Source organism: Vidua chalybeata, chromosome 18 (assembly GCF_026979565.1).
Source record: "Vidua chalybeata isolate OUT-0048 chromosome 18, bVidCha1 merged haplotype, whole genome shotgun sequence".
Classification (NCBI taxonomy): Eukaryota; Metazoa; Chordata; class Aves; order Passeriformes; family Viduidae; genus Vidua; species Vidua chalybeata.
This window is the reverse complement of record NC_071547.1, coordinates 2,768,056-2,793,989: the sequence shown is the minus strand read 5'-3', so window position 1 is coordinate 2,793,989 and position 25,934 is coordinate 2,768,056. Positions and strand designations below refer to the sequence as shown.

The 25,934-nt window shown below is 53.8% G+C and overlaps 1 protein-coding gene and 1 long non-coding RNA gene across 4 annotated transcripts; one reads left to right on the top strand and one right to left on the bottom strand.

Moving 5' to 3' along the window:
• The first annotated feature begins 56 nt into the window (after window positions 1-56).
• LOC128797196 (uncharacterized) lies at window positions 57-3,748 on the top strand. Of its 3 annotated transcripts, none has more exons than XR_008434045.1 (4): window positions 57-178; window positions 1,492-1,582; window positions 2,076-2,180; window positions 2,427-3,748. It is a non-coding gene; the product is annotated as an uncharacterized LOC128797196 (long non-coding RNA). The 3 variants fall into 3 exon arrangements; XR_008434044.1 differs by lacking the exon at window positions 57-178 and adding an exon at window positions 245-868; XR_008434043.1 differs by lacking the exon at window positions 57-178 and having other exon boundaries at window positions 245-1,582.
• Window positions 3,749-5,499: 1,751 nt separating this feature from the next.
• On the bottom strand, window positions 5,500-18,958 carry ABCB9 (ATP binding cassette subfamily B member 9). Its single transcript, XM_053959657.1, has 12 exons — window positions 18,887-18,958; window positions 16,703-17,394; window positions 16,242-16,356; window positions 15,659-15,789; window positions 14,430-14,635; window positions 13,845-14,042; window positions 12,143-12,271; window positions 10,810-10,998; window positions 10,095-10,268; window positions 8,540-8,699; window positions 8,313-8,449; window positions 5,500-7,273 (listed from the first exon to the last, which is right to left on the bottom strand). Exons 2-12 carry the CDS (start codon window positions 17,313-17,315, stop codon window positions 6,935-6,937), a joined length of 2,391 nt encoding a protein of 796 aa, XP_053815632.1. The 5' UTR covers window positions 17,316-17,394; window positions 18,887-18,958; the 3' UTR covers window positions 5,500-6,934.
• Between the last annotated feature and the right edge of the window lie 6,976 nt (window positions 18,959-25,934).

Below are 25,934 nucleotides of genomic sequence, written 5' to 3'. Positions count from 1 at the left end.
GAGGGGGTGAAACCCCTGTGGGGGGTGTGTGGGGGAGCCCCTGTGAGAGGATGAAGCCCCTGTGAGGGGGTGAAGCCCCTGTGAGGGGTCTTTGGAGGGAGCCCCTGTGAGAGGATGAAGCCCCTGTGAGGGGTCTGTGGGGGCAGCCCCTGTGAGAGGATGAAGCCCCTGTGAGGAGGTGAAGCCCCTGTGAGGGGGTGAAGCCCCTGTGAGGGGTCTGTGGGGGAGCCCCTGTGAGGGGGTGAAGCCCCTGTGAGGGGGTGAAGCCCCTCCACGGGCAGAGCGCCAGGCAGAGAGCCCCGCACAAAGCGAACTTTGTGTGCGGCGCTCACGTGAGGCGCTCGGGGCCCTCGGAATCCCGAGGGATCAGGCACTGAGGTTGGAAAAGACCTCTGAGATCATCGAGTGCAGCTTGTGACCGATCACCACCTTCTCCACCAGACCACAGCCATGAGTGCCATGTCCAGTCGTTCCTTGCACACCCCCGGCGATGGGGACTCCTTCCCTGGGCAGCCCTTTCCGATGTTTTATCGCCCTTTCAGTTAACAAATTCCTCCTGGTGTCCAGCCTGAGCCTCTCCTGGCCCAGCCAGGGGCCGTTCCCTCTCCTCCTGTCCCTGTTCTCCGGGAGCTGTAAATTCGGAAGGAAAATCAGTTAGATTTAACTCGCATTTCCTTACCCAGGGAGTAAATCTCAAAAGAGTGATTGCGTTATTGTTCTCAAGCCTAAGCTGAGTACTTATTTAGGTTAAAAATAGCTAAAAATCATATCTGGCCAAGCTTTGGTGCTAGGCCATTTCATCCATCTTAAGCACTTTCTTCTTCAACAGTGAAGGTCAATACATAATCCATCAAAGATGTGTTTCATGGTAAATTTAAATACTTTTGAAATGCAATGTAGTAAAAACTGCGTCAATTAAACCACCATATATTTTGTTCTTCTGATTTTTATCAGTCATGTCACCAGCACTGGAGTAGGCAGTGTGTGGTAACCCTTAGGAGCAGCAGCTCCCCAATTACTGCTGCTGTTAGCAGAGCTGATAAAGGCAATTATGCCTGGAAACAATTAATTGTGTTAAAAGAGCCTAAGTTACATGCATCACTTGGCATGCAGCACCTTCCTGGCCTGCTTTTGTCCCTGCGTGGGTGTGGGTGTGTGTATTATTTCCGTGTGTGTAACTCTGGAGAGAGAGCCAAAAGGAGCCAGGAGCCAAGGGAGCAGGGGAGGGAATGGCCACATGGTCCTTGTCCTTTGGAGTTGATATTTTTGATCTAACTGGGAAAAAAAAAAAAAAAAAAAAATCCATATAGTGACCAAATACAATTCTGATGCAATGAAATTGCAGTCACACTCAGGAAGTGACCCAGCAGTTCCTGGCAGGACACTGTGATGACGTGACAGCTTTATGGTTGTTCTTTTGTCCTATAACTAAACTCAGCTCCCCACACCTCCCACCCTCCTGAAAACCTTCTTTGTCATTATTATCCACAGGGAATAACAACCAGCAAGGTGACCCTGCTAGAGGAAGCCTTCCAGCCCTTTTGGCAGCTGGGTGCAGATCCGAGGGTGCGCTCAGAGGGAGGTGAGGGCGCGATGTTTGCGCAGCAGGAAGCTGAGCCGAGGGTGGCGAGAAGGTGTTCAGTGATACAGGCATGTCCCAGTATCACAGCACTCACCACCCCAGCACACCTGCCTGCTGCAGGTATGTGCTCTGCACCAGGTGAGTCAGCAGCCGTGCCCTGGGCACTGGCAGGGCTTTGCACAGTCACCACAGCCCTGCCTTCTCTTTAAAACCAGCAGATAGTCGCCCTGCCAACACCATTCCACCGTAGCCTGTATTTGCACATGCCCATCAAACAGAATTACAGCCACGGGTTAAACCTGCTGTAAATCTGCACATGCAAACACTCGTATAGATATACACACATGCAAACAGAGGAATTAGTTGAGGGGTTAGGAGAAGCCCTTTCTTCCCAAGAACATTGGTAATTTGAACTTCATACCATAACTAAATAAATGGTTTGGGGGGAGTGTGGTTCAGAAGAGTCTGACTCAGCTTCATGTTGTAAATCTAGTTTTACCACTGCCTCGCTGTGTGATCCTGAGTGGAGTTCTCAGATTCTCTCAACCGTGGTGCCTTTTGCTGAAAAAGTGGGATAATAAGAACTGTTCAGTCACAGGTAAGAACATAACTAATTTGTGCTCAAGTACAACATACATTGAAAATACTGCTTCTCCCTGGGTCGGTAATTTGGGTTCTGGTGATGGTGGAGAGGAGTCTGCATTAAACATCAGGGTTGCTTTGGAGTATTTTAGTCAGCACCTGCATGTAATTGAGTTCTCCAGTTGTCCAGAAAAGCAGCTGAGGCTGAGACACGAGATAGAAGTCAACTGCTTTTGTATAATTATATTTTCTATTTGGACAGGTAGGAGGGTGCCTTCCCGTTCTGCAGTCTTCATGGAAGATAAAGGTTTTGTGACAGCACATCACTGGGACAGGATATGAAGGATTGCAGATAAACCAGGATTTTGGGCTACAGGGTTTATCAAATATTGCAGTGCTGCAGGCTGGGATTTATCATCTCCCCAGGCTTGGTTCCTATTTGCCTTTGCTGAAATCCTTTTGAAGGGTGACAGCAATCGAGTACATTAGAACTGTAAGCAGGCAAAGTACAGAAGTCAGGCTTTCTTATTACAGGAGAAATGGAATAAAAAATTGTGAAGATTACAGGGGAAACCATGTCATGGTGAATAAGAAGTCAGGCTCCAGTCTTGGGGAGAACTGGCATCCAGACTGGTTTAAATAAGATGCTAGATTTTTTTTTTTTTTTCCTATTTAAACTTGATCTTGAATTTCCTCCTGTTACCTCATATCCTTTTATGGTCAGTAGCGCTGCCCTCATGCATATTTATTAGATTTAGACATATTTTGCAAGTCACCTTCACATCTTACTTTCTTTTCCTGGACAAACAGGTTGGTTATGTACACATTGGATTTGCAAATCTCATCTCTGGTGTACATTAACCCCTATTAGTCTGGTTGCTCAATGTGCAGATAAGTTTTGGGGCTTATTTGCAATTTAACTTCCTTCTGTATATTAAGCACAGCCCATACTTCTGTTTAGTTTTCACAACCCAGATTCCTTCACACATGGACATGACCTGCATATTCAGCATCCTGGCAGAGAAACAGCTGTTCTGTGTGAGAGATCAGTGCCCCTGCTGTCTGAGAGAGAGCAGGAATTAGGTGTTTGTAATGTACTCCTTCCTTTCAGGGAGCTGCAGGTGTCAGAAAAGCAGCAGGTTTATTTACCTGCACTTATTTTCTTTGCCTTAAGCTCACAGTGAATTTGGAATAGAAGAGGTAGATTTTGTTTTTTCTCCCCAGACTAAACCACATCTCTGAACCCGAGCTAGAAGCACTTTGTGTTTGCTTGTGGCACTTCCAGACCTGCTGAAGGCCTAGAAAGAGCAGCCACTGAAACACACAGTTGGTTATTGAGGCAGAAGTTGGTGTGGCAGGGGACAAGTTGTTGGAATAAACACAGCTGTGTTTTTTTGTTTTTTTCCATCACTGTGTGCTCATTTACTGGGTCAGTCAGCCACAGACCCTGGCTGTGCAAAGGTACAGGGTAAATCCCTGTCCCTGGGGAAGCACTGGGGACTGTAGGATCCACTCTTCTCAAATTTCACCTTGGATGGGGTTCACTGTTGTTTAAATCAAATAAAGCTGTGGTTATACCTATTACAGGGAATGCTTAGAGCTTATTAATAGTGAGGCAAAGAACCTGCCATGGGATATATACAGTCAACTTTGCAATCAGTTGTGCTTTCAAATGCTTAATTGCTTACAGTTCTGCCAGGACAGTCTTCAGTGCCCCCAGGTTAAGGTTTCAGATGAACCCCTCTGAGATCCCTGTGAGGACTTTTCCCTTTGAAGAAAAGGAACTTTTTATCTCCATCACTCCGAGAAGCTCTCAAACTGATTTTGTTCACGTTCCCAACTCTGGGCAAAGCCACAGCCACACAGTTCTACAGTCCAGGGTTTCAGAGGGAACAGTGGCCTTGTTTCCAGGAGAACAGCCTGAAACACAGACTGCCCACAGGCAGCCAGGCCCGAGGGATTGGGCAGCTCCAGGAAGCAGCTCGTGTTCCAGCACTGGAGCAGTTCCCACTGCTGCTCAGGGGAAGCACAGCTTTACTGCCAGGCTCAGCCTGGCTAATGGGCACGGCTGACCCTGATTTTCACTTCAAAAAGAAGCAGTAGTTGGAATGATTTAGAAAGGAAGGATTTTCTATACAGTCCCGGGCAAAAAGATCTGCATTAGATTAATTCTGCTGCATCTCTGGTGGTGTGTGGAGCTCCCACCCGTCTTCCAGGGCATAAGAAAACCCTCACAGCTTTAGCACACAAGCAGTGCCACTTGTCACATGCCAACAGCAGAATAAAAGGGCCTGTTCAAGCCACAAGATGAGAGGCTCAGGGGAAAAGTAGCCTTGAGTTATCTGGATGCAGAAGAGAGAATTCAGCACCTGTGGCAATGAACAAAGGCCCTGTTATCAGCTGGGACTGGTGCCACCAGCAGAGACAATCTGCTGTTTCCAGTGTGCCATTTCAGTTGAAGCTGTTTGGACCTAACCTGGGAATACAATGCTGGGATTATCATCACAGCAGCCTTGGGAAACAGGGTTCCCTTCCTGAAATTCAGTGTAGTTTTTGCAATAAAACGAATCTAATTGCATCCTCCAGTTCCCTTTTTGCAGTCATGCCTGGGAGGGACACAGAGGACATAATCAAATTCTCTTTCCTGGCATCTCATGTACTAATGATCACTGTCCTACCCGTACTTTGCAGGCTGAGTTGGCTTTCCTAGTTCCCAGGCAGCCCAATTTTTTTGGCTGGGTTTTCCCCCAGTTTTTTAATTAAGCAGAAATCAATTCCACTTCTATGAACTGGTGGCCACATTCTGCTCCCAGATACTGATAAAAATGCAGAATGAATCACTTGCCTGTCAGCACTGGGTGGAACCCCCAACCTCCTCATACCCACAGTGCAAATTTTCATCAAGCAGGAACTCCTGGCCATTTACTGAAGGGGTGATTGAGGAGCTCAGAGCGCCACACAAGATCCCTAAGTGGAGGGAGGGAAAACAAAAGGAGATTTTGTTCTTCTTCTGAGGCACAGATTGTTATCATATCACAAAAGCCAGCAGCTGAAAAGATTCCAGTCAGGAAGCACGGTGCTTTGAGAACGGGTTAGACTGCCTGTCCTTCCCTGGGAGACTGACACCCAGCGGGATCTGGGATGGAAATGAGTTATCCCGACTGCTGGGCTCACAGCCATTATCAGATACTGAAGTGTTTTACATACCTCCTTCACTGTGGGTTCCTCTTGTCATTCCCCAGAACAAGTGCAAGAGCAGCTGCATTCAGCTGTGGTGTCAGATGAACATTACCTTGAAAACCCAGAAAGCAAAAAACACTCCCAACCAGAGCGGCTCGACGCTGAGTGGCAGAGGTAGTATTTTATTTTTTTTTTGAGCATCCCTCCTCAAGGACACTAAATTTAGACTTTGTAAAACATCACTAACTGAAAACAAAACATTGCCAATAACAAAAATGCAAACCTGCTGGAAAGGAAAATGCAGCAGCATTCAAGTATCAGAAAACATGAGAGCTAAAGTGCTTGAGAGAATTTCTTAACTATGCAGAGTCTGGAGTGAGTGTTCCCCTAGAAATGCTATTTTTAAAATAGCACTTGCCTGGCTGCATAGGATTTTTCACCAATCTATAGCAGGATAACACTACTAAGCCAGAGCCATTACCCCAAAGGGCTAGGAGCAACACATTTCTTTCTACCCCTCATACTAAAATAAATTATATTCAAAGAAACACATTATAAAGTTCAGGCAGCTGAAGCTGGACTTCAAGGAACGTGACAGAACGGATTTCCCATGCAGTGAAGTCGCTAGCATGGCCTGAAGCTGAACAAAGCTTTGGTGGGATTTATAAAGTGCTGTCTTTTAGTGTTTTTTTGCCTGTCTTTAGTAGTGTTTTTTTTTTTTTTTTTTCACACCAGCACCGGGGTTGTGAGTTAAAAAAACATTCTGAAACAACAGACCAATTTTCAGTGGATGCTGGAGCCAGACAGACATTGCACAGTGCACACAAATAACGTTAAAAAACTACAAACAAATCAAACCAAAAAAAACCCCAAGCCCCAAAACCTAACCCAGTTATGGTAAAACGTTTCATCCTTAAAAACAAACACCCACCAAGCACCAAGAGCAAATCAGAAAGTAACATCTGCCTCCTGGTCCCCTGGCTTGTCCCAGCAAGGATGGATACTACGTAATACAAGCTGAGCAGCAATGGTTGAGAGCCTGAGCCTGCAGGCACTCAGTGCAATTCAGCTCCATGGGAGTGATCCAGTTTTCACCAAAGCCAAAGGGAACTCCCTACAGGCTTCGGCCAACTTTGGATTAGCCCCATAGACTGACGGAGGGAGCAGGACCTTGCTTTACAGTCATGGTTTTTCTATCCAGCCACAAAAGCCACCCCCTGGAATTCCTGGAGGGGTTTTCAACCTTCCCCTCCACGCATGCATTTAACATCCATTACAGTTAGTAGCAGTTACACATGCAGGTCGATGGGAGAAAAGTCCCAGTCGAGAGGAGTTACTGGTAGTAAGAAAAGAAACCCAGTAGAAAATCTGAGAATTGCTAAAGACCCAGCTCCCTCGAGTGAATCCCTGTTTTGCCAGCCGGCAGGTGTCCTGCAGGAAGCTCTATGGTGTGTGTTTGGGTGTGCAGGGTGTGTGACGTGGGGTGAGCCAGCGGCACCATTCTGCCACCTCCATCCCAGCTGTTCTGCCACCTCCATCCCAGCTGTTCTGCCACCTCCATCCCAGGGAGCGTCCGAGCGCCGGCCGCCCTCACTTGGGAGCAGCGTTGGTGAAATCGTCCTGCGCCGCGGCTGACAGGGAATGGTCTATCCTGAACTCCTCCTCCAGCCCTCCGGGCGCTTTGGCCGCATCCCCCCGGGCTGCAGGCTGGACACCGTCCATGCCACCCCCCTCCAGCCCCAGGATTTGTCTCTGCACCAGCTTGGAATAAAGGCCTCCTTCTTCCATCAGCTCCTTGTGCGAGCCCTGCTGCACCACGCGGCCCTTGTCCAGCACAATGATGTTGTGTGCCCTCTCCACAGTGCTCAGCCTGTGAGCTATGACAAGCACCGTGTGGTTCTGCAAGTCGCCGTAAATCGCCTGCTGAATCTGCGGGGAGAAAAGGCGTTAGTGCCCGGGCAGCAGCTTTGTGGTCTGTGTCCAGAAACCTCTGGACAGGAGATGTGTTCTCCTCTGCTCCCTGCAGCACTACCAGCACCAGCATGTCCAGCCCAGCTCCCAGCTGCAGCTCAAAGACCATCTCAGTCCAGCCAGGTGAGCTATGAGCACAGGTCTGATCCTGCAAGCTGGGGACTTGTTACAGCCGGGCCCCAAATTTGGAGGCCACGTGGTGCTGGCAGAGACTGCAGGAAGCTGATGCCTGGTGAATGCAGCTGCTCAGAAAAGCAGGATTCTTTCCTCAGTGTATCAAGGCAAGAGAGGGTTTTTTCGCAGTCAAGAGACAATAGCACTGACGTCTAAAGGCAGGCAGGTGGCCATCAGGCACATGTCACATTGACACCCCTGGGTAGCCAAAGCCAGCCCTGGGCTGGCACCAGGTACCACACACGTGACACCCGTGAGGCAGCAAGCTGCTCCAAGGTCAGATACTTGTGCTACCCCAGCAGCATTTGTCCTCTGGGATTGGAGGCACATCCTCACATCCCAACCTTGAACAGGCTTTCCCTTGAGTCATTGCATCAAGAAGGCCAAACTTCCAGACAGATAAACCAGTTTACAGGATGCTCAAGGCTTTTCCTGCAAGTGTGGATTCTTTGGTGCCTTGGCTAGGATTTGAGCTCAGGCACTCCTACTCTCCTTGCTGCAGCACCATTTTATAGGGTCTTCCTCTGTATCCTGTCCTAAAAGGCTGCACAGAGTCTCTGTATGCCAATTAATACCTTCCACATTGAAAAAAATCAGCAAAGATCCCTACCTCATCATGTTTGTCAGGCACTGGCTGCTGTGAGCATGGAATTATTCCTTTCCTGGTGGCTCCAAGAGCGTTGGAAGCAAATTTGGAATTCACGCTTTACTCAACCCTCTGATTGCACTGTATCAAGAGTAAGTTTGTCCACTGGCTGGAAACTGAGGCTACAGTCTGTCCTCCAAACCCTCTCTGGCCCAAACAGCCAGGTCACCCACTCACCGCGTGCTCGCTCTCTGCATCCAGCGCGCTCGTGGCTTCGTCCAGGATGAGGATGGGAGGGGCTCGGATCAAGGCCCTGGCGATCGCCACTCTCTGCTTCTGCCCACCTGACAGCTGAGCTCCTTTTTCCCCTGCCTCTGTTGGGTCAAGGGAGAGAGTAAGGGGTCAAAATGAAAATCAAGAGCTGCCAGGACGCGCAGCTGCCAGGCCCAGCAGCGGGTGGGTACCTGTGTGGTAGCCGTCCTGCAGCTCAGTGATGAAGTTGTGGGCGTTGGCTTTCTGGGCAGCCTGAACCACGGACTCGAAGGAGGCCGAAGTTAAGCCATAGGAGATATTGTCTGCAATAGAGCGGGCAAACAGCACAGGCTCCTGGCTCACCAGGGAGATCTGCAGGAAAGCAAAGGGAGAGCAGGGGTCAGGAGCAGAAGATGCACTGCATGATATCTCTGACCATTGATATTTGTTCCTGCTGAGTAAGGACTGAGATCAAGATATAGAAATGTCATTAAGCAAGACAGAGAAGTGCTCAAGGTGAGCTTCCAGTGAGGATGCCAACGTCAGGGTGCTCAGTTTGCATCTTCTGCTGGAAAGCCATTTCGCTGGAAAGAAACCTGATGCAATGCTGGCACGTTGGCATCTGGGATGGGCTTCCCCCTCCTAAAGCCTGCTGTGGTTTTGCTCCAGATCTGTTATTCCCATCACTGTTTGCTTTTCCCAGAATGGAAAACCGGTTCCTGGGATAAGTCCAGCCGGAAAGACCCTCTCCCAGGCCCTTGCTGATTTTCCTTTCAAGGCCAGTAGGCACACTTGGGCCATGTGAATGAGCCCTCTTGCATCTTTTAGCCCCAAATGAGCAAGTTAGGGAGGTAACTGCTGCAATTTCTTAATTACTTAGCAACAGTCTCCCTGTCCTGCCTTACAGCCATGGCTGTTCACTGTCACATTCAGCTACTTTATCAAACCCTTGATATTGGAATGAATCAAACCTTTCAAACTCAGAATTGTGCATGAGAGAGCCAGGGAGACATGGTCATATTTTAATTGACTTCTCTCCATGCCCCTAACACCACACCAGGCTTTCTAAACTGAAAGATTTCCTTGGCCTTTGATTTTTCCTCTGTACAGGCAGGGAATGTAAATTAGTCACAGTGACTTTGGCTTTCCAGCCCCTCTCTGATCAATTGTTTTCAGGTTTTCCTGCTGACTGCTGAGGCCATTTGCTCTGGGGGCAAACAAAGGAGGCAGTTACTTGCAGAGATGAAGGCTGATCTGTGCTGACACACAGATGAGAGCTGAGGGGCCCAGACCCCTCTCCTAGGCAAAGCACCAGCCCTTCTGGTGCTCCAGCTGCTGCCAGGATCCTGAGAGGTTTAACTCCCCATTAGCTGAGAATTACTGTAAGATCTTAAGGCAGAAATTGCTGGAGGAATACAAACTCTTTTTCCAAACCCAATTTAGATGGTAATTAATCCAACAGCCAAAAACATAATTCTACTGTGTTGGCCAAAAAATACCAAACAAAAGATGTTTTTTGTTCTGTTTTTGGAAGGCTTCCCTTTCCCCTTGAAACCACCCTCCATCCCCTTCCCTTCCACCCCCACAAATTATCCAAATTCATTTCTTGGACCACTTCCAACCTCCAGCTTTCTGGACATTTCTGGAGCTGCCAGATCAAATCCAAAGCAACGTGCAGCAGTGCCATGCATCCCCTCAGAGCCCTGCAGGTGGCAAGTGGGCTAAGCAGAACACAGGTATCACAACCAGAATATCAGTCGCTCGTACCACGGAGTGCAGGTACTTGTGATCGTACATGTTAATGGGACGCCCATCCAGCAGCACCTGCCCGTCCTGCAGAGGGTAGAAGTTCTCCAGGATGTTGACACAGGAGCTCTTCCCACTCCCCGAGGGACCCACCAGCGCTGTCACTTTGCCGGGGTGCAGGGTGAAGGACACGTTCTGCAACATGGATGGGAGAGCATGCTCAGGTCCCGGCTCTTCTCAACGTCCTGGGGCACTACGCAAGAGAAGGAGCCAGGATCTGGCCAGAGTGCCCCTCTGCCTTGGTGATGTGCCACATCAGCCATTTCTCCTGGCTCTGAGGAAGCAAAAAGCCTCCAAATTGCTTCAGATTTGCCTGCTGATGTAGCAGGTCCTCTAAAAAGCAAACCGACCTCTTTGCTGCTTCCCCCTGCCTCATGATCCCAGCCCCTCTCCCAGGGAAACAGTCTGAGGCAGCTTGGCACAAAGCCCCGTACCACGCTGACATGTTTAATGCCTGAGCGGGGAACAAAGGTTTTATTAATAAATCTCATTCCTTGTAAGGAAGGCTGGCCCTAAACACCCGCTGCTCCTTTTAATCTGTTTTCCAGCAAGCACTGAGCCTGCCTTTACACATCTCTGACAGGCAGCTGACACTCCCCATGGGCTGGGGTTTGCTCCTGGCCAGGATGGAGCAGCAGACGTGGTGCTGGGAGTGCGCAGTGCCCACGGGGCTCACCTGGAGGACCTGGGTTGCGGAGCGAGTGCGGTAGGAAAAGGTGACATTCCTGAACTCCACCTTCCCATCCACATGATCCGGGGCCAGGGAGCCGTCGTGCACCATCGTGGGCTTGCGGTCGATGAACTCGAAGACCTTCTCAGCAGCTCCCACTCCCTGCATGAGGCCGCTGTACACGGAGCCGATGGACTGCAAGGGAAGAGGCAGCGGTGGGAGCCTCCCAAGTGATGGGGAAATCAGCCAGTGCCACTCAAAAGGGGAATGGCTGAAGCATTCCCAAGTCTCCCATCGCCCGATGTTGACTGCAGGCATCAGACACAGGGAAAGAAAACTCTCCCTCCTCTGCTGGGTATGGAAGGGATATATGGACAACCCAGGGAAAGGGTGTTTTTCAATATTATACCCAGAGCTCCAGAACAGTTTGTACTGTAACCGCCCCTCCCACCAGGAGGGGGAAAACCACCCCAAACCAAACTAAATCTACACCAAAACCACAGCCTGGAAACCCCACCAGAGGCTGCAGTCATCTGAACAGATGGTGAGAGCTGGGCGAGCTGCCTCTAGCTCTGCTCTGCCCCTGCACAGAGGCTGAAGCACCACCAAAACCACACTTGGTTGTGAGGAAACCTCAACTGGATCATTCCTGCCTGGATTAGCCAAGTTTATGCCTCTGCAAGGGGAAGGCAGCCCTGGGTGGGCTCTACCATCCCACCCACAATCCCATCTTGCTAATGTGCTGCCATCACAACAGCTTGCAGCCTATTCCAGGGAAAGAAAAAAAAAAAAAGTAATATAATTAAGTTCTTAATGAAGCCCGAAATTTAACAGGCAGCTTTGTAATCCCTTCATTCTTCACGCCAGGAAATGTGCTTGGCAGGCAGCCAGGGCTCTGCCCTTCAGTGGGGCCAGCCTGACCCCTCTGGTCCCAGCTGCCTTTTTGGGGGGACAAGCTGCTTCAGGAACATGAAGGTTGTGAGACCACAGCAAGGGGAGAATAGGCAGCAGAGGGGAGAATCCCCCCTCTGGCAGCACTACAGCACCAAAGGCATGTCATGGGAAAGTCAGCACTGGATCTATCCCTGCAACTGCCCTGGGACCTTCTGGGAGATAGAAGGGGTAGCCCAGAGTGTAGGGAGGCCTTGGCACAGGTTGCCCAGAGAAGCTGTGGCTGCTCCATCTGTGGAAGTGTCCAAGGCCAGGCTGGATGAGGCTTGGAGCAAGCTGGGAAGGTGTGGAAGGTGTCCCTGCCCATGGCAGGGAGCTGGAATGAGATGGTCTTTAAGGTCCCTTCCAACCCAACCTGTTCTGGGATTCCCTGCTAGAACTGACTCACCTCCATGCAGTCCCCCAGGACAAACTCATAAATGATGAAGGATATCAGGTTTCCACTCGTCATTTGCCCAGAGATCACGAGGTGCCCACCATAGTAAAGGATGCTGACCTGGACCACCAGCAGGGTCAGCTGAAAGCAAGAAAACACCCCGGAATCAGCAAGGACAAATGGGTATTTTGGTGCATTTGGCATTACTCCCACAACAGCCCAAACTTCCATGTGCTGACATTTATTCTTTGAGCCCTGAACTGAGGATCCCTGACAGTGCAGCTGACAGCCCTAGGAGCGAGCATGGAAATGAGAAAAACAACTCAAGTACATGGGCTGATTTAAGGAGCTGGGCAGATATCTTTCAACAAAACAAGTCCCGAGGAACAACTGCCAAGGAGGCAGAATTTATCTGAAATAACAGAGCATCTCATGAACTTCTCTCTTGGACTGAGGTCCTCAAGCATAATAATCTATGTTCAAATTATCCAAGGCATGCAGTCACCTTACCACTAAAATAAACTTTCTGTTATATGAGTGTGACACATTTTAATTTAGAACACAAAATCAAGCCAGAAATTAATGCAGAATATCCTCCTTGCCTGTACAAGTCCCTGAAGCATAACCTCAGCTGTCACCTGAAGACAGTCTGGGGGGTACCACCTACTCTAGAAAGGAGACAGATCAGCTCTGATGTGACAAATACCAGCCCCTTTTATTCAGCTGGTTTTGTTCCATGCTGCCCAGGTACTCCAAAAAAGCAGCGTTGTCCTGGTGCCCTGTGGGACCAGAAGAGGCTGTAAATTCACACAGACAAAAATACAGGGGGAAAAAATGCCTCCTCTATAGCTCTGCCATGACCTGACCTTAAGCTCCAGCAGTCCCTCCAAGAAAGACCCTACCAGGGCTGAGCTATATCCATTGTCTTCTTTCTACGTGAGCCCTGCAGGAGCGGTTTTTGAGAGCTTTTGCCTTCTTAGATTTGTCAGGATCAGTGTCAACCCAGTTCATGCTCCAGCTTCACCTGGGAGCCCAGAAACAATGCTAATAATGCTCGATTTTGTTTCCAGACTTGGGAAGCCATAAAGTCTCTCACAGCTGCGTGAAGGCACCATAACTCACAGACCCTTCACCAGCGACTGCCTCGATCCCCGAACGTGCAGAGACAAGGGCAGCCTCACGTGAGGGTTTTGCCCTGGAGAAATCCCAAACCATCTGGTGTTAAACGATGAAAAAGCATTTTGCAGGGTGGGGGGGGGGGGGAAAAAAAAAAGCCCAAAGCCCAGCAGCCTCCCCTGCCACCACCCACACGCAGAAGATCTCCGTTCCCGAGCAGAAGCTCAACCAACGCCGCGGCTGTTCCCAGCCGGAGCCCCGGAGCGGAGCTGGCACAGGCACGCACTGCAGCACCACGCAGCCATGGGCCGCTCCACGACCTTGAGCTCTTATCAATTATTGCCCCATTTGCAGGGGAAAACAGGCAGCTCCGTGGGACCACACATCGCTGCCTCGGGGCGGAACGGGATGTGTTTTTTGACGGATAAAAATAACAAATGATCGAGAGCCCGGGGATCTCTGGCAGCAGACAGCAGGGCTGGGCTCACCCCACAGAGCTCCCTGGGAGCAGAGGAGAACCACGTGTGCTTTGGGATCTGGAGAGACTCCCCTGCCCATCCCAGCCCCACACAGGGAAACCCCAGGGCCATCCACCTACCCCACTGGACCAGACATAGTAGGTGTAAGCCATGGCCTCCCGCTTGTTGAGCTTGTACACCTGCTGCAGCTTCTGCCAGTACACGTTGGCCTCTGTCTCCTCGTTGGCGAAGCTGCGGACGGTCTTCATGGCCGAGATGGTCTCCTCGGCCGTGTTGTTGGCCTTGGCCAGAGCGCTCTGCACGTCCTTGGAGAGCTTCTGCAGGGAGCAGGGGGAGGCAGAGGGAGCTCAGCGGGCGGCAGGTTGCCCGTGGCACATCTCCCTGCTCGCCCTGGGCTCTGGGACCCCACCAAGCGACTCCAAAGTGGGAGGAGAGATGGCATGAGGACAGGCAGATGCATACAGGACATTCCACAGCCCAGCCACCTCTTCTATCAGACCTGAGATGCTTCCACTCCTGAGCATGAAGCATGGTAAGAGCCCAAGCTACACCTGTCTGCCCACACACGTTTAATGTCACCCCACTGCTGGCAGCAAAACACTCCAGTATCACTCCCACCAGATCCAAGGCCACCCTCAAGCTCCTTGATGGCTTCACAGGGAGACCAGCCCAGCCTTGTGGCAATGCCAGCTGCTCCTGCCTACCTGGTAGTACTTCCCATAGACATCAGACACCAGCATGATGATGGGGAAGCCCATGAAGGTGACCAGGGAGAGCTTCCAGGAGAGGCTGAACATGAAGAAGATCACACCCGTGGCCTTCACCACGTTGCGCAGGAAGATGTTGATGTTCTGGGAGACCAGGTCGCTCACGATGGTCGTGTCCGACGTCAGGCGGGAGATGACGTCCCCTGCAGCAATGAGGGGTCGGGGAAGGGGAGAGCAGGGACGTGGTCACCACGGCAGGTCACTGCCTAACCGTGTCCCACATCCCATGCCAGGGGCCAGATGGAGCTCCCCATCCAACCGGCTGGGGGTCTGAAGGGTGGCATGGAAGGGGGGCAGCTCTCCACCGCTGTGCGGAGCAAAACAGAGGAGCTTGGATTGCTGCATGCAGGAGGAGCAGGAGGTGGCATCTGAAGGCACAAGCTACAACCCTGAGTCACCAAGGGTGGCTGTAGGACAGCAAAGGGGACTGTGGCAGCATCCTGTGCTGGAGGGCAGCCCACAGCCTGAGCTGGCCCAAGGGACCTGAGGACATGGGCTCAGCTACTAAGGGATGAAGCTCTGGCGGTGCCTTTTGGTGGAGCTGAGTGTTACAGCCAGCAAACATCACACTGAACTCCTGAATCCTTGGCCTGTGTTTGAGTCCAGCTGAATTCCCATGCTTTTGTGCAAGTCCAGGGTTATCTGTATCCCACTTCCAGTAACATCTGTGCTTGCCCTCAGCTACCAAGGCACTGTGCAGTGACTGCTAAATACAGCAACAGCCTCAAAACTAAAAATACCACTGAGACAAAATTAAATGTGTGCAAGTTACACCAGAGTGGCACACACAGCCTGGGACTGGGACAGGACTGAACTGGAAGCGGGGAAGGCAACAAGCACACCCAGCAAGCCTCACACATCCGAGGTTTCAGGGACAGGAGCAGAGCTGGAGAGCGGCCCACCAACAGGCACAGATAGGAGGAAGGAAATGGGAGTTTTGGGGGTGGGACTTCTGGATGCCAGGCTGATAGATGGCAATGGGACATTCCCACGGTGGGAGGCAACAGAAAGGGAAGAGCTTTCTGCCTCTATTCCTAACCACGAGCACATGGGTGCCACCTCTGGCTGCCCCCAGTCTGCTGTATGACAGTAGAGCAAGCCACGGGGAAAAAAATCTGGAATGGGATAGAGGGGTTAGAACAAATCCAGGGGAGAGAGGAACCAACCTGTGCGATTCTCATCAAAAAAACTCATCTCCTGAGACACCAGCGACCTGAAGAGGCAGTTCCGAAGGCGGATGTTCAGCCGTGCAAAGATGAGCGTAAAAACGCCGCCCCGGATACCTGCGGCAAATGAGCTAATTGCAGATAAGAAACGTTATAGAGCCATGGACACGAAACCCTCTCAGCAACACCAACACCCCCACGCCGGGCCAAGGGCCTGGGCAGTGCTGACACCACTTATCACCAGCCCACACCTCTCCTGGGTGCCACCAGCAGAGCGGTGGCTGGTCCTAACCATGGTAGTCACAAGCTCTGGGAAGGAACGCAGCACTGCTGGAACAGCACTCCCCAGGGAACCCATTCCCTGTGTCCATTCCTGCTCCCCCTCCTACAGCAGATGGGCATGAAGGGCCACACAAAGGCCTCGTGACTGCCAGCCACGGCCTCTCTGCTCAGAGAATTCACAGCACATCCCTGGGGCCTGGCAGCAAACTGGTGGAGTGGGTGCCTGTGCCCACCATCACCACGAGCTCCTGTGGGAAAACCCCAAACTCTTTGCCAGGGCCAAATCCAGCCCCTGCATTACCTTCCTATGGCGAGCAGCGACATGACCAGCACTGCCGTGGAGAAGCGATCCATGCTCTTCTGCACCACGATGCCGTCGATGGCCAGCCCCGTGTAGTAGGGCAGGAAGGTCTCTCCTGCAGGACAAGCACAGGACACAGAGGTTCAGCCCCACTGCATGGGACTGGCACAGGACCTGTATTCCCAGCTGTGACAGCCTGTGGACAACCCCATCCCCACCACAGCGATACTCAATACACAATCACACAATACACCCTGAGAATGTGGCACATGGGGATTCTATCCCCTATCGCATTTGATTTTGCCACCATTGCATTTTTCATCCACGCCATGCAGCACATGCCACCCATCACCCCCCAAAAAAGCAGTCCTAGGGTGCTTCCATGCCCCATCACCATGGCTCTTCCATCCCTCCTGGTGGGAATGGGAGCACACCACAGCCTGCCTGGTCCCTTCACTCACCCAGGGCAGCCACGAGAAGGAAGAATGAGGCGATGCCCAGGAAGAAGGCATCTGGCTTGGTGTAGGACAGCAGTTTATGGATGGTGGGACCTGCTGCCTCCTCCCTCTTGTCCCTCGGGGTGCCCCCATCACAGCTCTCCTCCACCTCGGCGCGGGACTCGGAGCTGGGCCCCAGCGCCTCGCGGGAGGAGGTGACACAGGCCAGCAGCTGCCACAGCCCGAAGGTGGCCGCCAGCGCCACGTAGGTCCAGGCAAAGAGCCCCCAGAACCAGGGGTCCCTGATGGTCTTCCGCACCTCCGAGTAGAGCAGCAGCTTCACCATCATGTAGATGCCCATGAGGAGGCAGACGACGGCGATGAAGGTCCGCGATGCCCTGAGGCGCCGGGGGCCGTAGGCTGTGTTGGTGGCCACGCCGATGGCAGCCCCCAGCAGCACGCAGCTGCGGTACAGGCAGCCCCCCCAGATGTCCAGCAGCGAGTTGAAGATGTTGAAGTGCCGCAGGTCCTGCAGGACATTCCGGCCGCCCTGGCCGTGGGTGTAGAGCAGCGTGGTGACCACCACATCGGCCCCGCTGAGCGCCAGCGTGCTGGCCACCGCCTTCCAGGCGCGCATCCTCGCCGCCGGGCTGGGGGTCACTGACGTGGTGAGGGGCAGCCCTAACGCAGGAAGGACGTGCTCATGTCGGCCTCTGCTGCAGGGTGAGAAGAGGGGGACGGGGTTATTTACCCCAGGGAGGAGGCAGGGAAAGGGAAGCAGGATGGGGGGGTAACCGTGTCAGCTCCACACCAACCCATCCTGACCCCAGACACCACTATCTGCACCTCCCTCCCCTCCCCTGCTGCACACGGTATTTCATTAAATGAGCAGCACAAAGGAAGACAAACTTCCCTCCCGGATGCCTTCACCCATGCTGAATCCCAAAGCAGAAATCTGCACATCCCGATGGGAATCTTGCTGTGGCGGCTGCTGGGTGCTGCTATCACATCCATGCAGCCACGTGTCCTGCACTACGGAGCCGTGTACGTGTTAAACTTGGACAGTCATGATCCCAGAGTCCCTGCCCACCTTTCCCAGGACAAAGCTGAAACCAAAGCTGAAACCAAGCAGTCAACACCGGAGGAAAGCAGACAAGAGAGCAGCTCAGCTCTACAACGGATCCCCCTCATCAAAATAAGACTAAACCAAATGTACCGCAGCTTGCCACACCTTACTGTCCCCAGCCCTCTTGGATATCAATTCGGGGTAGCCCGCTGAGCAGTCAGCATGCAATTCAATGACACAACAAAAATCCCGAGAGGAAATTGAAAAGGGATTGGAATTCCACAGCCGCGTCCCGCGGGAGGGAAGGCTCCGGGGCGGGCGGGACGCTGCCCTTGCCTTCGCCCGGGTCCGTCCGGCAGCAGCGATGGCGGGGCAGGCTCTGAACGGACACGGCAAAGGGCGGAAAGCTCGACTTGCTCTAAGCCGAGCCGCTCACCTGCTCCGGTGCCATGCCCTGAGGACTGGCAAGAGGGAGGTACCGGCTCCTGAAATTTGTGCTGGGTCAGCAGCTGGTGACGGCGCTCAGTGCGGAAGGCACCGCGCAAGGGGTGCCATGTGTCGGCCACACTCCGGCCTGTGTGACCGCAGCGCCCCAAAACCAAAGCACCGGGACGAAGGGCAGCCCTTGGCGCTGGACAAGCTGCGCCCTTGGGCCAGAGCTGCTCGGTGGTCGGGCAAGCGGGAGAAAAAAACTAAAAAGCGGAGGAAAACACGGCAGAGGCTGCAATTTGGGGAAAGCGCGGGGGTTTACGGGGAGGGTGGGGAAGGAGGGATGGACGCAAAGCAGAGCAGCGGTGCCAGGGAGGAGCAGCACACGCTTCCCAGGGTGCTCGCTGCTGCCATCCGCTGCAAAGCTGCGCGGATCCGGCCCATGGAGGAGGAGGAGGAGTAGGAGGAGAAGGAGGAGGAGGAGTAGGAGGCAGCCACCGCAGCTCCCCGCCAGCCGCAGCAGTGTCCCCAGCCCCCGAGCTGGAGCCGCCCAAGGTCCCCACTCGCATCCCGCCGTCCCCGCGCAGGAGAATGTCCCGAGGCGGGGAGGGGGAGAGCCGGGAAGGGCCGTGCCCGCCATAGCCCGGCCGGACACCCACACACGGCTCCCCCTTAGGAGCAGCTCGGCCTCGGCCCGCCCGGACGGGTCTTACCGGCGGCGGGTCGGGGATCGGCGGGATCAGCCCGGTCCGAGCGGCGGCGGCGCGTCCCGGGAACAAGGTCGGTGCTGGGCGTGGCCCTGCCGTGACCACGCCCACTGGACACGCCCCCTCCTGCGGCGCGCGCCCGGCCCCGCCCACGGCCGGACCGAGCAGCGGCACCGGGGACCCCCAAATTCGGGGTTCGAGGGGGGGGTCCCCGGTCCCCCCGCTCCACCCTGTCCCGGTAAACCCTGCCCCGACGCGGCAAAGGCAGCCCCGGAATTCTCCCCGCCTTAGAAGGTTTTTTTTATCCTCCCCAAATAGACACGTTTTTAAATTTTTTAAAATTATTTTATTGGTTCTATGTCATTTCTGCAGTAGAGAGGGAAAATACAACATAGGAGTTGGCTCAAAAGCAATCGGGAAAAGAGCTTGAAAAAATAATTTAACTTAATCCTCAAGGAGGGGCTCAATGGGTTTAATTAACCCCTCAAGAGGGACTTGGCAAGGGTTTAATTAACCCCTAACATAAAGGAATCCACTTTCAAGAAAAACAGCTTGTGATTATTTTCCCCTTCACCTCCCACTCCAATTCTTTAGGAATGGAAGGGCTCAGGCTCTTCCCTGGACAGCACCCATGCATTCAGGTGAGCTATACAGGTGACACAGGGGCAGTGCCATTATCCCAAAATTTCCATGTGTTTTTGGAGTGCTGGGCTTAAAAACACCCTTGTGACCCTCACTAGCACAGGCACAGATGTCAAGATTCCTGGAGTTTGCACCATTTCTGGAGAGAACAGAATAGTGATGTTACAAATTCATTTTTCTCTGCCTGGATAACCAAAACCAAAAATACCACATTCTGTTGTTGATTTTATTTCTGTTAAATAAGTGCTTAAACACAAAACATTAAAAACCAAAAAAAACCTCTCACTTCAAGCCTTTCCCACATCCACCAGGAACACAGTCAGACCTGGAGTGACTATTCCTGGCTCAGGCTCACAGCAGGGACACTTTTAAGCTGCAGGAAACATTGTCCGTGGCTAAGCCGGGTCTGGTTTCTGCTTCTCTTCCATCTGCACCCAGATCACTCCCAGGCTTTGGTCTGCACCCAATGGGCAACTTCCAAGCCACGGTCAAGGTGGAGCTTTTTGGCAGGACCGAGTCTCTCCCTGCCAAACCTAAACGAGGACGGTGCCACCTCCCTCGGTCCGAGGGATGATCCAAGGGCAAACCCGGACCAGGAAGGGACTGAACAGACCCCCTTGTCTGAGCCTTCCCCTTCCTTTCTCCCAGGACAGAGCAGGCACGTCTGCACCCTGCACTCCCACGCAGCCGGGCCACAAACCTTGGGGACAGTCCGTGCTGTCCCTGGCGCCGCAGGACCCCCGGCACGCCCCAGGGTTAACTGGGTTTCTTCCCGCCGGCCATGCTCTGCTCAGGGGGCAGCACCGTCTCGATCTGGAACGACACAAACTGGCCCTTCTTCAGCTTCTTCAGGGAGCTGGCAGTGCTGCCCCCAAACACGTTGTCTTCCACCTTGAAGGCCAGAGAGGGCAGGCCCCGAGTTTTCCTTTTCACGCCCTTCCGCTCCCGCTTGCAGGCCGTGGTCATGTTGGAGATCACCTGTCAGGAGAACGGAGGGGCTGGGCTTCGAGGTGTCACTCAGCAATCAGCTCAGCTCTGACACAAGCTCAGGGAATCCCAGGAAGGGACCTCTGGAGATCATCCAGGCCAACCCCATGCCCAGGCAGGGTCACCTGGAGCAGGTGACACAGGAACACGTCCAGGTGTGTTTGGAACGTCTCCACAGAGGGAGGATCCACGGCCTCCCTGGGCAGTTCCAGTGCTCTGCCGCACTTAATGGAGAGAAGCTCTTCCTCTTGTTGAGGTGGAGCTTCTTGTGGTTTAGTTTATGGGCATTCCTCTTCATCCTGTCACTGGGCACCACCGAGAAGAGCCTGGCACAATCAACTGACACCCCTCAGAGATATTTCTATGGGTTGATGAGATCCCCTCTCAGTCTTCTCCCGACTGAGCAGGCCCAGCTCCCACGGTCTCTCCTCATAAGACAGGTTGAGAGTGAGTGAGAGCTGGCAGTGTCAAAGCTGGATGCACCTCGGGCAAGGGAGGGACTCGGCAGGGACTTCCCAGCCTTGTTCTCACCACCCCAAACCAGCAGAGGACCTTGCAATGTGAAACTGCAACTCCACGGCCAGCCATACTCAGAGCTGTCAGTGCTCCATCAGTAGAGGGCAGAAGGGGATCTAGGCTGGAGTGCCACAAAGCCCAGGGAGGCTTTATCACCTCCTGTTAATTACAGCCCCAACCCCTGCCCGGATGCAGGAGAGAGCCGGTGATCCCAACAGCAGAGGCTCCCTTAGGGACAGGACAGAGCTCTCTCTGCCCCGTGCCACAATGTGCAGCTCCATGTCACAAAGGGGGAGCTGAGCTAGCGAGCCTGAGCTGCCAAAGGGAACAGATCCTACATATCCAGCTCCCAGGCCCTCCTCCCTCCTGTCCCATATTCCTCTTGTCGTTCCCTGGCAAGAACAGCCACAGTCCAGGTGAGATCAGAGAGAACCACACAATCCTGACTGAGTGTGAGAAATGGCTGAGCAAACAAAGCACTTGAGTCTTGTCTGTGATTTTTTGGCACGCAGCTCACCAACCACTTCACAGGGGACACTGAGGTCATTTTTCAAGTGAGGGAACCAAGGACTAGAGAGACAAAATGAGCTGCCCAAGGTCACCCAGCATGTCAGGGACAGTCAGGAGCTGCATGCTGACTTTGCTCTTGAAGCCCATCTCCCGGCTCACTGGGCCACTACTCCTCATGGTAGCCCAAACATCCTCACATTTAGGAGCAGGGCTACTTTAAACCCTTGTAGTTACACAGCATCTCCCTGAAGGCTTCTTGCCCCTGCCTAAGGAGGGACTCCCTTGGCTGATTTGGGATGCAGATTACAAGGCAGGGAGCTGGGCAGGCTGGGACACAGCTCTCATTAGCCTGATGGGGCAAGTCAGTCCCTTGTATTTCATCACCCACCTCTGAGCAGCACCACCAGCATCTCCTCTGTGGTGCTGGCCCAGAGGGTCCAGCTCTGCTCCTGCTGCCTTGGCACACACTGAGGTGCCACCTCTCCTCTCAGGCCAGGCTTGGACTTAGCTGCAAAATGATTTCAAGGCACCACAAGACTTACAATCTCCTTCACCACGTTCTGCTGCTCCTGCACCGTGGCTGTGAACGGCGGGAGGCTGTCGGCCTTACCGGAGCCAGGCTCCTGCTCTTTAGAGTCTTTGACAAAATCCACCTGCAAGGCACAGATTCGGGTGTTACTCTGCAACTATGGCAGTGACAAAGCTTCTGCAAGGCTCCCCTGGGCCGGGCAGTTACCTCTGAGGACAGGCACACGTATCTGTTGAACATGAGGAAGAAGGGGCTGTACTTGGTGGCGGAGTTGACCGAGGTGCGGAACTCGAAGAGGACGGGGTCCAGGTGTGCGTCCCACTCGCTGGGCTTCTCGTTCACCACGCTGCAGATGGAGGCCCTGAGCACCTCAGCACTGCGGTCACCAGGGCTGGGAGGGTCTGTGGGGTCTGTGGGCGTGAGGAGCTGCGAGATGTTCCAGCGCTCGCACAGGTGCCGGCTGACCTGGGACGACACGGAGATCACGTGCAGCAGAAAACGCTCCCCAGAAAAATTAGAGCCAGGGAAAATGTTTTGCAATGACAGCTCCCGTGCTTGAAGCTCTCCACAGCACTGGGAAGCTGGGTTAATCCCAGGGTAGGGCTGGAATTTTGTGCACATTGTCTCTCCTTCTGAGCAGAGAGGACTTGCACCACTGATCCACAACCTTAAACTGCTGCCAAGGTGAAAGCAGTGGCAAATCAGCTCCCACTCCCAGCAGGGGCAGGGATATGGCAGCATCAGCACCTCACCCCACCACACAGCACATCACAACTCTGCCTTCAGGACCTGCTGCCTGCTGAAGGTCACACTGTCCAAAAACCCTGCTGAAGGTCACGTTGCTTCCCCCTGAACCACTCCACACCAGACCTACCTCCTCGCAGAAGTCCCAGCTCTGACTGGTGTAAATGTTCTTGGAGGCACCAAACCTGGGCAAGAAGAGGACACACAACTGGATTTACTCCATCAGCTGAGGCAGAGCCCAAGGAGTTCCATCTTTATGGGTGCAAATGGGATAGGAAGGGGACAGGACTCTCCAGTGGAGCTGGTGCTAATGAGGCTGCCGTGGCCTCCCCAAAAGCAGAGAGAGGTCTGCTGGTCCCTCTGCTCCAAACCAGCCACGCCTGTTTGCTTTTGAATGATGAGGCAGCAGGAGAAATGAGAGCAGCTTCTTGCTCTGAATTCAAATCTCCACTGGCCCCACACTGTTTTCCACAAGGACAATGTCACATGGTGGCACAAACACTTTCTAGGAGAAATCTGGGAATGGCTTTAAAGCTTCTGCAGAGAACTGGGACACAGCTCCCCTGGCCTCGGGCTACTCAGAGAAACATTTCTGCTTCTTTCTTCTCAGCCCATAACAGGAGGATAACAAGCTCTTCCCAAAGAGTTTGTAAAGAGCAACTGAGAGCCACTGCATGGTCTCTCCTGTAGGAGGGAGAGTTCCTGCTCTCATAGGAAAACATCCTGAGGACACCAGGTGTTTTTGCAACACACCCCAGCGCTCCCCATCGCACTGCAGGGGTGCAATATAACCAACAGCAGAGGAGCCCACCTGTAAAAAACAGCAGCCAGGGCTTTAGCCACGGAGAAGGGATCTTTCTTCTGCAGAGGAGCAGCCTCCACCCACTTGGTGAAGTAGTCAGTCACAAGCAGGACGTGTGTGTTGCTCTGGCTTGTCTCAGGAAAAGGCCCTGCATAAACAGACATTAAAAAAAAAAAAAAAATCGACGTGACTGATGGGCAAAGTGAGAAACCCAGCCGCTGCAGAAGTGACCACGACTCTCTTCTGCAATGTCATTCGGCCAGAACATTTTCGGTGACCTTGGTCAGCAAAAATACACCCGTGGGAGCTTCAGTTCTGGGGAAGAAGGCCCGCCCACAGCTCTCACTGTGTGTGCAGAGGGAGCCGAGCCAAGCCCAGGGATCAGGTTGCAGCCTGGGCGGCTGCTGTGGCCTCCTTGGCACCTCCTGGGAGGCAGCGGCAGCTTTCCCTCGGTGCGTGTGGCAGCAGGTCTGCCACGCTCCCCGCTGGAGGGAGGAGCCCCAAGAGCCACTTGAGACACTCACTCACCGTGGATGTCTAATCCCAGCACTTCCCAGGGGGATTCCACCCTGACGGGCCTGGCTTTCCGCGTCACGCTCTTGTTGTGCTCCGCATTCTGGCACGTTTCACACATCTTGATCTGGAGAGAAAAAGGAGGGATCAAAGGACTTGGGAACGTGCTGACGGATCCTGTCAGACTCACACTGCACAGTGAGACACACGGCAGGGCTGAGCACTTTCCTTTCTCCCACTAAAACAAGGAGGCGCAGGGAAAAAAGAGGGCAAAACCCAACAGGCTGACGCGTCTCACCTTTCACAAGGCTCACCTGACAGCCTTCTCTGACACAATAACCAAATTTCTCAACGTGGCCTACAGCTAAGCTATTTCTCACCCTGTTTCCAGGCAAATTTTTGTTGTATTTTGACCTCCTACTGCTGGTTAGAGAAATCCTCAGCCCTAGGACGCTGGAGGAGCTCAGACCACGCAATGCAAGCACACTCCTTAAACCACAGTGCTGCAGAGTCCTGCTGCAGGGAACTGCCAGCAATGAAACAGGCGAGGCAAAGCAGCTGAGCAGACACCAAGATCCTCCTCTTGCCATAGTTTAGGGAACTGGGCAGCTCTGGAAAGAATCCAAACTGCCCAAAGCCAGACTCAACAACTTGTCTGAAACAATCCCACATTGCCACGCTGACCAAAACTGCCCCGCACGAGGAGGCTGAGGAGGCTCAGGGGAAGACATCCAGCTGCCTCGGGACGTTCCAAGATTCACCTGCAGAATAACTCAAGTGTGTGGTTTCTCAGCACATGCACAGGGAATGACATCATCCCTGCACCAGCGTTCCTGTGGCTGCTGCCTGGGGACTGCTGCCAGCACCGGTGTCACGGACATGGTCACTGCTCTCCACTTACCCAGTCCACAACATCCTTCACGATGCCCAGCCAGTAGTAGCGGCTCTGGATGCGGTGCACGGTCTTCTTCTGGCCCAGGTGGTTCCCGATTTCGGTGAAATGGCTTTCCAGGAAGACCTGACGCCTCCGCTCGGGATCCACGATCACCTCGCGCTTCTCCTCCTTCTTGGGTCCCACGTAGTAGAGGCAGCCGCCTGCGGATGCCAGAGGTTTGTCTGCAACAACGCCCTCTCACAGCTGCTCGCCTCCAGAAAACGGGTCCTTTTCCACACCGGGAAACCCAGCTGAGACACAGCCCCGGGGGCCGCGCTGCCTTGGGAGCTCCTGCTGCCCCTGCAGAAGCTGCTAAACTGGAATCACCCCTACGCACGCCCACGGAGCTTTTCTGCACCCGGGACTGTGTGAAATCCTCCGCCACAACAAAGCCGCCGTGGTCGCCACGGGGCAGCCGCGGGGCAGCGGGGTGCCACGACCCGCCGAAGCGGTGCCGGGGGCACGGGGCCGGCCGGGGAGCGGCGGCGATGCCGCTGCCCAGGAGCCGCATCCCCTCCCCGCGCCGAGGTTCCGCCACATCCCCCCCCCGTGTCTGCGGGGCCGGCACCCGCCGCATTCCCCCCACAGGCTGCCCCCGGGGCGGGCCGCGGCCCAGGGCAGCCCGGCACCGCCGCGCTGCCCCCCGGTCCCCACCGTCCACGACGAACTTCTGGGCGTAGCGCTTGAGGTTCTTCCTCTTGATGGAGCAGAAGCTGGGCGGGAAGCAGCCCTCGGCCAGCAGCCGGTAGATGTCCTCGAACTTGCTGCCGTGGCCGCAGGGCTCGGCCGCCACCACCACCTCCCGCTCGGCCTCCGGCAGCGCCGCGTCCATGGCCGGGCCGGGGCCGCGCTGACCCCGCCGCCCGTGCGCGTCCCC

Bases quoted from the DNA above. Each gene is read 5' to 3' on its own strand.
- ABCB9 (XM_053959657.1), bottom strand. From the start codon at position 17,315: ATGCGCGCCTGGAAGGCGGTGGCCAGCACGCTGGCGCTCAGCGGGGCC. The intron at 10,999-12,142 runs GTGAGTCAGTTC...CTTCCCTTGCAG, and splicing joins TCCTGGGGGACTGCATGGAG to TCCATCGGCTCCGTGTACAG. The intron at 10,269-10,809 runs GTGAGCCCCGTG...TCCATGTTGCAG, and splicing joins CCGCAACCCAGGTCCTCCAG to AACGTGTCCTTCACCCTGCA.